Source organism: Borostomias antarcticus (genome assembly GCF_949987555.1).
Source record: "Borostomias antarcticus genome assembly, chromosome: 28".
Classification (NCBI taxonomy): domain Eukaryota; kingdom Metazoa; phylum Chordata; class Actinopteri; order Stomiiformes; family Stomiidae; genus Borostomias; species Borostomias antarcticus.
Window position 1 is genome coordinate 4,959,947 of NC_140261.1, and position 12,500 is coordinate 4,972,446.

The 12,500-nt window shown below is 50.9% G+C and overlaps 2 protein-coding genes across 4 annotated transcripts in view; both read left to right on the top strand.

Moving 5' to 3' along the window:
- Window positions 1-5,690, top strand: part of ocrl (OCRL inositol polyphosphate-5-phosphatase) — a 16,881-nt gene extending 11,191 nt beyond the window's left edge. For all 3 annotated transcript variants that reach the window (XM_084459642.1, XM_084459644.1, XM_084459643.1), the window contains 5 exons: window positions 1,165-1,281; window positions 1,412-1,496; window positions 1,951-2,078; window positions 2,810-2,921; window positions 3,041-5,690. In XM_084459642.1, coding sequence (XP_084315768.1) covers window positions 1,165-1,281; window positions 1,412-1,496; window positions 1,951-2,078; window positions 2,810-2,921; window positions 3,041-3,165 — 567 coding nt within the window. In that variant the 3' untranslated portion in view covers window positions 3,166-5,690. The remainder of the gene's footprint in view (window positions 1-1,164; window positions 1,282-1,411; window positions 1,497-1,950; window positions 2,079-2,809; window positions 2,922-3,040) is intronic.
- A 443-nt stretch (window positions 5,691-6,133) lies between these two features.
- The window catches only part of vimr2 (vimentin-related 2), a gene marked incomplete at both ends in the record, with an annotated part of 12,823 nt that continues 6,456 nt past the window's right edge, over window positions 6,134-12,500 (top strand). Inside the window, 6 exons of the mRNA XM_084459589.1 lie at window positions 6,134-6,243; window positions 8,943-9,087; window positions 9,266-9,421; window positions 9,521-9,640; window positions 11,354-11,449; window positions 12,411-12,500. The exon at window positions 12,411-12,500 is cut by the window's right edge and continues 108 nt beyond it. Coding sequence (XP_084315715.1) covers window positions 6,134-6,243; window positions 8,943-9,087; window positions 9,266-9,421; window positions 9,521-9,640; window positions 11,354-11,449; window positions 12,411-12,500 — 717 coding nt within the window. The remainder of the gene's footprint in view (window positions 6,244-8,942; window positions 9,088-9,265; window positions 9,422-9,520; window positions 9,641-11,353; window positions 11,450-12,410) is intronic.

Consider the following 12,500-nt stretch of genomic DNA (forward strand, 5'->3'; position numbering starts at 1 on the left):
AGAAGCGCCCGCTCAGCTGAGCTCGAAAACCCATACGAAGTTCTACGTTATGGTGCGTTCGTTTATAACTGGGAGGTGGCAAATTGCGACTTGCTACTAGGAATGATTAAATAAAACACTGCATGAACTCGCACTTCCTCGTCGCAAATTCAGATATGTTTCTCAGCCCCCAGTTGCTCGAATGCACTAGATATAACTAGGTAACTGTGATATAATGGTATATAGATATAACTAGGTAACTGTGATATAATGGTATATAGATATAACTAGGTAACTGTGATATAATGGTATATAGATATAACTAGGTAACTGTGATATAATGGTATATAGCTCGAATGCACACAGGTCGGAGGTAGGTATTTTGCCACTTGCGACTTGCCACCTCCGACCACAAACGAACGCACCATTAATCCTGTCTTCTCCTCCATATCTGACCCGCCTACCGTCCAGCCAAACTGACCAGCTGCACGGATAAACTCTGGACACGGCTCCGTGCGATGAAAAACCTTTGATTCCTCTCCATGTGTATATGTGGAGCGTCGACCGGCGCGCCTTGCGTGCTATTGGCTGTGTGCGAGTGGCTCGTCTGGTCATAACGTCCCCCCACTGTTCTTTGTTAGAAAGCGCGTCAACATCCCTCCCCTGAGGCACCGGAGCGCTTTGAGGACTCGTCCAGCGCTTCATAGTGACATCATCCATGGGATCTGCAGGCTGTCACGGTCTCCCACTCGAGTCCTACTCTAGTTTCTCTAGCCCGTTTGCGTAACCACCGCCGACGAGGGTTATTTCTGGCGCTCGCTCCCGAGGTCTCGGGGATCCATTTTCCAGAGAGACTAAAAGTGAGACGCTACTCCTAGTGAGAGACTAAAAGTGATACCCTACTCCTAGTGAAATGTCTCCCCTTGAGATAATCTGACCTGAGGTGGTCGTTACCGACCATGTGGAGAATCGTCTTAGCGGACCCGGTTACATTCTGATCGATGCGATGCTTTTTAGTCGTCCGGAATGTATTTTTGGCACTAGGACGAATCGGATCCCCCCCTCTCCGTGAATTCACCGCACGAGTAGCACGTCTCTCCCGTGAAGCTCGTCCGTCCCGTCGCACGTCTCGGTCACGAGAGATCCCTTCGTCTCGCTAACGCCGGCTGTGCGCGTGCGTTTCAGGAGAAGAGGGTGAACTTCCTGCTGGCGGACAACGCCGGGACGGAGGACAAGCCCCTGAAGATCCCCAAGGAGGTGTGGCTACTGGTCAACCACCTCTTCACCAAGTCCTGCCAGCAGGTGAGCGCAGATTAACGAAACGCCGGAACGTTCCTAACCTGGTCTGACTGGAACTGGTCACTGATCTACGGTAGACTGTTCTATGTCCAGCTCTTGACAGACGCTCCTCCCCCCGTCTCTCTGTGTCCAGGAGGACTTGTTCCAGACCCCGGGGCTGCAGGAGGAGCTGCAGAACATCATCGACTGCCTGGACACCAGCATCCCGGACTCCATCCGTATCCTTTCTCTCGTGTCTCCTGCTCCGCGCCTGCCCGCCCCCCCGGGGGCCCCGCCCGCTGGCTGGGGCCCCGTAACTGGACGCTGCGTTAACACTGGACACTGTCACCGCCATGTGTCCCCTCCAGACCCGCTGTAACTGGAGACTGTCACTGACATGCCACAGAACAGATGGCTTGCTGCTATGCTCGGGCTGTTGCCAAGGCACATGGTCCCTCTGTAATGCATACGGAAGTGCTTTATTCATTCCACATATTTGTGATGAGTACGGTTTGGTTATGATCGTTGGTTATATGATCATTGGTTATATGATTTTCCCATGTCATCAGCGTTCCTATATTTTGCCCTTTGCTTGCATGACAACACGCACGCACACCCACACACACACACACACACACACACACACACACACGACCCCCACCTGCTGGCCGTTCCCTAACGGTGTGTGTGTAGCCGGTTGTAACCACTCGGTGGCGGAGGCCCTGCTCATCTTCCTGGAGGCGCTGCCGGAGCCCGTGGTGTGCTACGAGCTCTACCTGCGCTGCCTGGAGTGTTCCCACGACAGCCGCCTCTGCAAGCAGGTACAGCTGTTCCCCTAGAACGCGCCAGGGTTAAAATAGTTTAGCTTTTTTTAATTGTTTTTATTTTTATATCGTTTTAACTTTTTGTGTTCAATTTCAGTTTAGTTTTAATTCGTTTTTAAAGCAGATTTTCTAGTTTAGTTTATTTTATTTTTTTTGATAATGCTTAGTTTTAGTTTAGTTTTTATTAGTTTCAGTATTAGTTTTTTTTTTTTTTTTTTCTGCGCTAGCCTGGTGAGACCATCCTGATCTCGTGAGCTCATGTTGTTTCACTCTGTGCAAAACAAACCATCTGGCGCACGTCAGGTTACTTCTGCGCAGGGACACAGCTAAAGAACATGGAGGATAGATTTAATATCCACCCAAAATACTAGACTTATGTATGAAATGAAAAAGACTAAAACTAAGGACATTTTCTCTACAATTTTAGTTTATTTTAGTTAGTTTTGTAAACACACAATACAGTTTTAGTTATCGTTTTGTTGTTTATTTTTATTTCAGTTAACTAAAATGTTTTTTCCCACCTAGTTTTAGTTTTTTTGTTAGTTTTCATTAACTATAATAACCTTGGAACACGCCCCACCCTGCGCCCGCGCTCGGACGCGTCCCGCCATACGGGTCACAGTGTGACGACGGATCAGCCAGGTCATGTTGGAAAAATGCGATTTGTTCTTCTGTAACGGTCGTGGTTGTTGAGTCTGATCCCCCCCCCTCTCTGTGCGACTTGACAGCTGATCTCCCAGCTGCCCCGGGCGCACCGCAACGTGTTCCGCTACCTGATGGCGTTCCTGAGGGAGCTGCTCAAACACTCCCACAACAACAACCTCACAGCAAGCCTCATAGGTAGCTACCGCTGCACCCTTTCATTCCCCTGTATTGACTTATGGATGGGGGATCGGTTCCATTCCAAATGCCCTGTTTGTAACATCTCCTTCCCCCCTTTTCCCCGCCTCCTACTCCAGCTACCCTCTTCGCCAGCCTCCTCATCAGACCCCCTCCCAACATGGTGGGCAGACAGACCCCCCAGGACCGCCAGAGAGCCATCGACTTCATCCTAGGCTTCCTCATGGCAGGAGATGACGAGTGAGGAGGGGGGGTCGGGAGGGGTCGGGCCAGCCCCCGCACACAGCCCGGGTGACATGACTTCCAGGACGCTGGGGCGGTGTGTTTTGACTGTGATATCACACCCCAGATCGACAGCCCCCCCCCCCACCCCCCCGTGAGGGTTCGTTTTGGGGTCCCGCCCCTCTCGGCCTGTTGTGGCGGCCGATACCTGGCCGTTCTGTACTCCTGCGGTCGGAACCTGTCGCTGTTCACCAAGTCCCAGAGATCCCACGGCTCACTTTGTGGCAGCTGGAGGCAGGCTGAGATCCCACGGCTCACTATGTGGCAGCTGGAGGCAGACTGTTCCGGAACGATGCCCATGTACATATGCACTTTTTGCCGACCACAAAAAAGACCTGGGTCTCCTGGCTGTGGAGTCACCTTGCCACAGTCACCCCTCCCCCCCCCCCTCCCCCATGTAGCCTACACACCCCCCCCGGCGGGGTGCGCCATGCCAAAACACAATGTCCGAGAGTTGTATGAATGTAAGAAGGGTGACCAAGTATGTACGCACCCATCGCAAGCTAAGAGAATGATTATCCACTACACTAAGGAGAGCAGAAGCACCAAGGGTCAAGGGTCACGGAAGGGTCGAGGGTCACGGACTGGGATCTGCTCGATTCAACTCCCTGGGCCGCGCTGACCGGGGCGACGTCACGCAAGACACGCAAAATCCTGGTGAATGTAGAGGATCGGAGCATTTCCTCTCGCAAGCGAAGATTGACAATCGGACGCGTGGGGAGGAGTCATACCGCGGAGACGACATCGGGAGATGTTGATAGTCGGTGGAAATTTCCGCTGCGTTTCCACTAGTGTTATTTATATATATTTTCCATAATGACTTTTGCGCCATTCTTTATAGCCCCTCCCCCTCCCCTGTGAATCAGGTTTTAAGAGAGAAAGAAAGAAAGAAGAAAGCATTGCTCCTCATCTCATAAGAGGCCCCCGTTATAGACCTTGTCACCTCAAGGTCGTCGGACCACCTCTTTGCTTTTGCCGCCTTCATGTAACACACGGTAAAAGTGAATGTGTGCTCTGGTTCTGTCACTTATCCATGAGCCTGTTATATTTCGATGATTCAGCTGAATTCAGTCCAGGTGCATTGCGCAACTGTGAGCCGGTCCACCACCACACTAACTACAGTAGTAGACAGTCTAGATGCTGTCTCTTTTAAGTGCATCACAGAAACATTATGAATCTTCTCGATGTCTTAACTTTTGTAAATAGTCCCCCTGTCCCCTGTTGTCCCCTATGGTGTGTTCGACTGCTTTCACCTTAAAGCGGTGGTGAGACGTGTCCTTGTGTCTTCAGTGTACATGTGCCGTGTGCTCGTCCTGCAGGTGGCGGTAACCTAGATGTTCATGTCTTTATATGTTTGTTTACTGTACAGCTTTTTCCCGCCTCGCCTCTGCCACGCTATAGCATAAAGTCTCCATAATGTTTTTGTTGTTATTTTTTGGGGTTCTGTATAAGGTAGGAAGGAGCGCCATCTTGTCCCTGACGTCGGGGTCCAGATCATTTATTGGCCCCGACCGCTGTGCGAGACTCACGCAGTGACACAGCGCTTTTCGGAGGGCGAGTTCAGCCTTATCTTCGCTGTGCCATCGAGGAAACGTTCCATTTGTTTTCCGTCTGTGGCGTGGAATGCGCCGCGGCTAGGAAACGAGGACTTCCTGTGGACACTTTCTCCTGCCTGTAGTTTTTTGCACAGACAGGCTTTTACTAACATTACTAGATGACAGTCTGCATAGCAGCTCTGGGCTTTGTACTGGCCCGTTGTTTTGTGACACTGGTCTCCACTGTCCAAGGATGAGTCTTCGGCACACCTGAGTAGTCTGGGAGGTAGGACTCATTCATCTTGTCACTACCCATAGGAAACATTTCCCTCGGTGAAATGTCCAGTCAGAGAGACCTGCAACTATTCAGGTTCTGTATCAGGCATTGTGGGACGGCTGGTTCTGTATACAATCTGAACACGCATTCTGTTGTCGGACTGTTATTTAACTCCACAACACTGACAGTCTGTCATGAGAAATGAATGATGAATCTGCCAGTACTGTTGCTCACTCTTGACGTAGCCTCGTTCTTGCATAACTCCCTGTGCCTCATTGGGAGCAGTAGGTCCTGCAGTGGATTCCTAAAATGGGCCAGGCATGCGTCCACATTCCCCCAGAGTCGTCATGGCTAGAAGCACTGGAGTAGCTTTGCCAAAGCATGACTGGCTCCACACAGGACGCGAGGAATGAACGCTTTTGTCTCGCATACGCACTTCAACTAAAGAATATTTAATTAGTCGTTTCATTCACAAACGCATAGATAAGACCTCACCATAAAAACATAAGTCACATCAGGAGATCAGTCTCAGTCCATGATCTTGAGTGCTGTCTTATGCTTCTCGCACCAGTGTAACCATGTACTGTGTCTGTTCCGGTGTCGTCTTCTCTGCATCATGCTTCCGGTTTTGTAACGTTCTGTCCAGTAATTATGGTACATATGAAACAACACTTGCACACCTGTTGTTTTCAACTTCTGTTTTTTTTTTTTTTGGTACTTTTAATTTATTTAACAGAAATAAAACTATGTAGGCCTACAAATTAATAATGATTGACCGTGTCATTTTTGCCACTGACATTTCACTATTGTCGTTTAAAGGAGAACATATTCAGAATATGGAGGAATACAATGTTTTCAACTCGTATTTAGTAAACCATTGCAGATGCAAACATTGTCGCCATGGCTGAATTGTCTAGTCTGTGTGAAATTGTCCATCACTGACACTCGCCTCTATAGTTAGTTCAGTCCGTGACCCATGAGATCCATCGCCTCCATGCAACATTCCCCTGTTCCCCTTGTATATAAACCCCAAGCTGGACCCTTCATCACCGTTTGCTAGCGTTAGTCTAGCGCACAGTCAAGTGTCTCTCTCTGCCACCGCCAGAGCCATCACAGCCATGGCCATGTTGAGGGTGTCATCCTACCGCAAGCTGTTTGAGGATGAGCCGTGGGGGCGCTCTGGAGGGGCTGGCATGCAGTGTGCTGGAGAATACCGCTCTGTGACCAGGTTAGTATCTGGTGAATACCGCTCTGTGACCAGGTTAGTATCTGTGAATACCGCTCTGTGACCAGGTTAGTATCTGGTGAATACCGCTCTGTGACCAGGTTAGTATCTGGTGAATACCGCTCCTCAGTCAGGTTAGTATCTGGTGAATACTGCTCCTCACTCAGGTTAGTATCTGGTGAATACCGCTCCTCAGTCAGGTGAGTATCTGGTGAATACCGCTCCTCAGTCAGGTGGTGAATACCGCTCCTCAGTCAGGTGAGTATCTGGTGAATACCGCTCCTCAGTCAGGTTAGTATCTGGTGAATACCGCTCCTCAGTCAGGTTAGTATCTGGTGAATACCGCTCCTCAGTCAGGTTAGTATCTGGTGAATACGGCTCCTCAGTCAGGTTAGTATCTGGTGAATACCGCTCCTCAGTCAGGTTAGTATCTGGTGAATACCGCTCCTCAGTCAGGTTAGTATCTGGTGAATACCGCTCTGTGACCAGGTTAGTATCTGATGAATACCGCTCTGTGACCAGGTTAGTATCTGGTGAATACCGCTCTGTGACCAGGTTAGTATCTGGTGAATACCGCTCCTCAGTCAGGTTAGTATCTGGTGAATACCGCTCCTCATTCAGGTTAGTATCAGGTGAATACCGCTCCTCAGTCAGGTTAGTATCTGGTGAATACCGCTCTGTGACCAGGTTAGTATCTGGTGAATACCGCTCCTCAGTCAGGTTAGTATCTGGTGAATACCGCTCCTCAGTCAGGTTAGTATCTGGTGAATACTGCTCCTCATTCAGGTGAGTATCTGGTGAATACCGCTCTGAGACCAGGTTAGTATCTGGTGAATACCGCTCCTCAGTCAGGTTAGTATCTGGTGAATACCGCTCTGTGACCAGGTTAGTATCTGGTGAATACCGCTCTGTGACCAGGTTAGTATGGTGAATACCGCTCTGTGACCAGGTTAGTATCTGGTGAATACTGCTCCACAGTCAGGTTAGTATCTGGTGAATACCGCTCTGTGACCAGGTTAGTATCTGGTGAATACCGCTCCTCAGTCAGGTTAGTATCTGGTGAATACCGCTCCTCAGTCAGGTTAGTATCTGGATAATACCGCTCCTCCTCAGGTTAGTATCTGGTGAATACCGCTCCTCAGTCAGGTGGTGAATACCGCTCCTCAGTCAGGTGGTGAATACCGCTCCTCAGTCAGGTTAGTATCTGGTGAATACCGCTCTGTGACCAGGTTAGTATGGTGAATACCGCTCCTCATTCAGGTTAGTATCTGGTGAATACCGCTCTGTGACCAGGTTAGTATCTGGTGAATACCGCTCCTCATTCAGGTTAGTATCTGGTGAATACCGCTCTGTGACCAGGTTAGTATCTGGTGAATACCGCTCTGAGACCAGGTTAGTATCTGGTGAATACCGCTCCTCAGTCAGGTTAGTATCTGGTGAATACCGCTCCTCAGTCAGGTTAGTATCTGGTGAATACCGCTCTGTGACCAGGTTAGTATCTGGTGAATACCGCTCCTCAATCAGGTTAGTATCTGGTGAATACCGCTCCTCAGTCAGGTTAGTATCTGGTGAATACCGCTCCTCAGTCAGGTTAGTATCTGGTGAATACCGCTCTGTGACCAGGTTAGTATCTGGTGAATACCGCTCTGTGACCAGGTTAGTATCTGGTTAATACCGCTCCTCAGTCAGGTTAGTATCTGGTGAATACCGCTCCTCAGTCAGGTTAGTATCTGGTGATACCACTCTGCGACCAGGTTAGTATCTGGTGAATACCGCTCCTCAGTCAGGTTAGTATCTGCTGAATACCGCTCTGTGACCAGGTTAGTATCTGGTGAATACCGCTCCTCAGTCAGGTTAGTATCTGGTGAATATACCGCTCTGCGACCAGGTAAATGTTAATAGGAGGCCTTGGAGGGTCTTGTCTGGGCCTGTATAGTTAAACTGATGGATCCTATGAAGAACAGCCTTTTAATTTTTTTAAAGAAAGGTTTTCAGCTTTAAATTAGGCAGCAGAGTTTACTTAAGTTGAGAGTAATTTAGATGAATGTAATAATAATCTTATTTATTTTGTCATTATGTACAGTATGGATACCATGAAATTATTAGCTGTGCAGCATGTGGCTCTAACCTATGACCCTGAGATTTAAAATCTCATGTTAATCATGGAGTAGTTGCTTAAGACAAAATAGAAGTTCAAGTTTGTCAGTGTTGACAAAAATCTTGCCTCCACTCATTAAGGATGTTTGAATTAAGATGTATCTAACCACAAACATGTTTTGGTGGTAGCCTATTGTATTTCTTAGTGGACTATTGCGTCATGTTGGCTGTTGTATGCTCAAGCTTTGGTTACACCTACGTGGTCTCAAGGGAAAGTTTGAAGGGCTGTGGCAAATGCCTGTTGTGCATCAAACAATAACATAATGGTGTTCATAACTTCCTTTACACTGACGCAATTGGGTGGGGCAAAAATGCAAGGGTGCACTCTACTACTTGTTCTCTATGCCTATTGGTTGACAATTTTCTCTCCTTTTAGACGGTGCGTGATGAAAGCTAACGCATGCCAAGTTTGTAATATGTATGGTGTTTGTTAAATTGAGAGTAAAGAAGGAGAGGCCTGAAGTCCTGAGGGAGAGGCTGAGTCTCTCTCCAGGACGTTGTCCAAACCGCAGGCCTGTCCTCAGGACGGTGTCCCTCTCTCACAGGGCGGTGGCCTCACACCAGTGTGAGTGTGACCAGCTCGACTTTGTGGCTGCCAAGAGGCTCAACAAGGAAGGCCTGAGCCGGTTCACTCAAGACCGCGCCGTCATCGCTGGCCTGAACGACCGCCTGGCCAACCTCATTGACATGGTGAGACCGTCTGCCTGTCAAATTGTTTTCCAGAAAGCTCTTCTGTAACAGATTAACACAGTGACATGAATGTATTCACTCTTTCTCCTCACGTGCCTTTGCGAGGGTTTTCGGCTCGTGACGAGTGACCTCCGAGACTTGACTTGTTCCCTGAGCTGTGCTCTGCGTCCGCTCGCAGGGCCGCTGTTTCGAGGCGGAGAACGAGTCCCTGGAGGCCCAGATCGTGGCGTTGGAGGACAAGCTGGACCGCCAGGCCTCCGTCTCCGCCGCCGTCCGCGTCGCCGTCCCCGCCCACAGCCTGGAGGCCGTGGTGGAGAGACTGCGCAGGGAGAAGGTGTGGTCTGCGTGTGTGTGTGTGTGTGTGTGTGTGTGTGTGTGAGAGAGAGAGAGAGAGAGAGAGCAGTATCCCATCCCTGTCCTCCTCCTTGTCCAGGAGGAGATCCTATGTGACACGGAGGAGCTGAGGAGCGAGCTGGACTGTCTTCGGAGGGAGCACGAGAAGGCCGTCCAGCAGAGGACCCTCGTCCATCTGGAGAGGGAGAACGTTGCCTTGGTAATGGCCCCCCACTGGCCTAGAATCGCCTCAGATGTTTGTGCAAATAGCGATGAATCGTTCTCATGCAACCGGTCTAAGTAATCGGCTCTATAACCTTCACCCACTTGCAGCTGCGTTAGAGAATACAGAGGCAGGGTAGCAGTGAGGATGCGTTTTTAACACACCCCAAATATCTCACAGAATCACTCTTGCCAACGTCCCAGTAACTGTGATAATATAGTCTCGCCACTAGAGGGCACTATTGCCATAGTTCACCAACTCGTGTTTTCTCCTCCTCTTCTCTGATTCAGACCTGTACATGGTGTGTATACTCAGCTCAGGCTCAGCGCAGCTGCTCCTCCCTAGCTCTGCCCAGAGGGTGTTTATCGTCATCATCGTGAGGCCGGTGCTTCAGTCCGGGCGTGCGGCCCGCGACGCAACCCGAGCCGCAGACTTAACAAACCCCTCTGCCCCCTCGCCACATGTTACACCCCGTCTCCCCCTATACCCGGCCCAGATGTGAGGGAAGCTGTTCTCTCTTTGTCTCCATATTGAGTCATCCAGTTTTTTGTTTCTCGCTTACATATGTAATATAGACAGTGAATACGGGGCAGTAATGCACCGGCTGGCTCGGCGCCGCGCTCGGCGATGGGAAGCAGCTGGAGGCGAGCCGTGAGGGGAGCTCGGTTCGGTGGGAAAGTGTGAGGGAGACGGAGATAGTGGGGGGAGGAGGAGGAGGAGGAGGAGGAGAGCAGAACACAGAGCCGCACAGCAGGGCTGCTGCCCTCAGCTCGACACGCTGGCAGACTGACTGACTGGTAGGAGCAGGAGATGGAGGCTGGGGGGGGCGGGAGGGGGGGGGGGGTTCAAGTCCACCTCCAAAAGAGGGAGCCTTGATTGAATATTGTTTGATTTCCGGTGAAGCCGGGACCTGTCTTGGACAGCCCTACGATCTGACTGCCAATTCTCTCTGAGGGGTCCTTCCGCTTTCATCTGAAGGATTTTTTTTAGGGTGGGCTTAGAGTCAGTTGGGCTTAGACTCCAACCAGGACAAAGGAAAGCATATTGGATGGAGGTGCATCCAACAACCACATCCAGTCCAAATAAAAGGATGACAGGATGACAATATAAACGTTCAGACTTAAGCAATAAGCAGAGGGACTGGAGAGGATTTGCTTGTAGTGGGTAGGCTTTGGAGAGACCAACGGCTGTTCCCAAAGGCAGTTATCGACTGGTTTACATGTAGATTAATCCCGGCCGACCCCAGAGAGCCAAACCTCGGGTCACGTCTGTCTAGAAGAGGCTGCGCAGAGATAAAGCAGCAGACCGGCTGCCTTGCAGACTCGCATCCATCAGAGATCCATGTGTTGGACCGCCGTGCTCCGCCTGAGCCCTCGGACGCGTTCAAACGCAAATCCAGGCACCCGCACTAATTGAATTCATCACCAATTAATCAGACACTTTAAAGGACTGGATGAGCTAAAACCCCCTGCTGTTGAATGGATTGGAGAACAAGGTTTTTCTGTCTAATTACCCCCTTCCCATCCTCCTCACGTTCTCCTCCTCCTCCTCCTCCTCCTCCTCCTCCGCATTGCAGTGTCTACCTGCTGTTTGGGGAAATGGAGTGTGTGTGTCATGGCTCTAATTTTCATTTAGTGTTTAGAGAGGGTTGTGTTTTAAGTCTCTTTTGGTTGTCCAGATACTAACCTGGCTCTCCGCTGCCCCCTGTAGGACGTGGACGAGGTGACAGCCGAGTGTCTGGCCCTGAGGGAGCAGATTGGCATCTACGAGGCACAGCTCGCCAATATGGAGGCCCAGCATGAGGCGGTAAGAGGGGAGGGGCATATCAAAAGAACAGAACGGAAAATGTCGTTTCTCAGTCTACTCATTAACCGGACAGCTTTTGAGAAGACACAAGCAGTGACCTACCCTAACCCTAACGGCCAGTAGGAGGTGGTGACTGACCCTAACTAGTCTACATGACCCCGGTCACCACAGGAAACAGTACTAATTTAGGGGAACGAAGAGGTAGAACAACGCAGGTCTGAGCCAAGAACAGATACCACAAACACTAGATTTGACATTTAAGATATGCTAACTTTGAGGGATAAACTTGACCTCAGATCATTGAAATAACATCAGAATCAGATGACCCGACCCTGAAAACCCCTAAAAAGTGGTATCATTTATGATTCTAGCCCTTTTCATTTTTTAGGTGGCAGCCATATTGGATTTTGCCAATATGGCCGCCCCTTGTGGCGCTTGCAAAAATTGATAAGGTATGGCATGGACAGCATCTTGGCCAAAACGTGGTGGGTTTCGGAAGAATCTGAACCAAAATATCCATACCGGCCCTGACTAAGATCTCAGAAGCTCACAAACACACAAACACCCCCCCCCCCTTCCTGACCCTGCCCCCCCCCCCCCCCCTCCTCCTCCCGACCCCCCCCCCCCCCCCCTCCTCCTCCCGACCCTGCCCCCCCCCCTCCCCCTCCCCCCCCCGACCCCCCCTCCTCCACCCAACCATGCCCCCCCCCCTCCTCCTCCTCCCGACCCTGCCCCACCCCCCCCCTCCTCCTCCCGACCCTGCCCCACCCCCCCCCCCCTCCTCCTCCCCACCCTGCCCCACCCCCCCCCCTCCTCCTCCCCACCCTGCCCCACCCCCCCCCCCCTCCTCCTGCCCACCCTGCCCCACCCCCCCCCCCTCCTCCTCCCCCCCCTGCCCCTAGCCTCACCAGCAGCTGACAGATGTGTCGTGCTCTCCGATGCGGGAGCATGGTGGCTGCAGAGCGCTAGGAGGCTGGGAGGAGGAGCTCTCATCACTCTCCCGTTCCGGCATCTAACCCCCTCCCTCAGGGACACGCTCGGTAACCCGCCA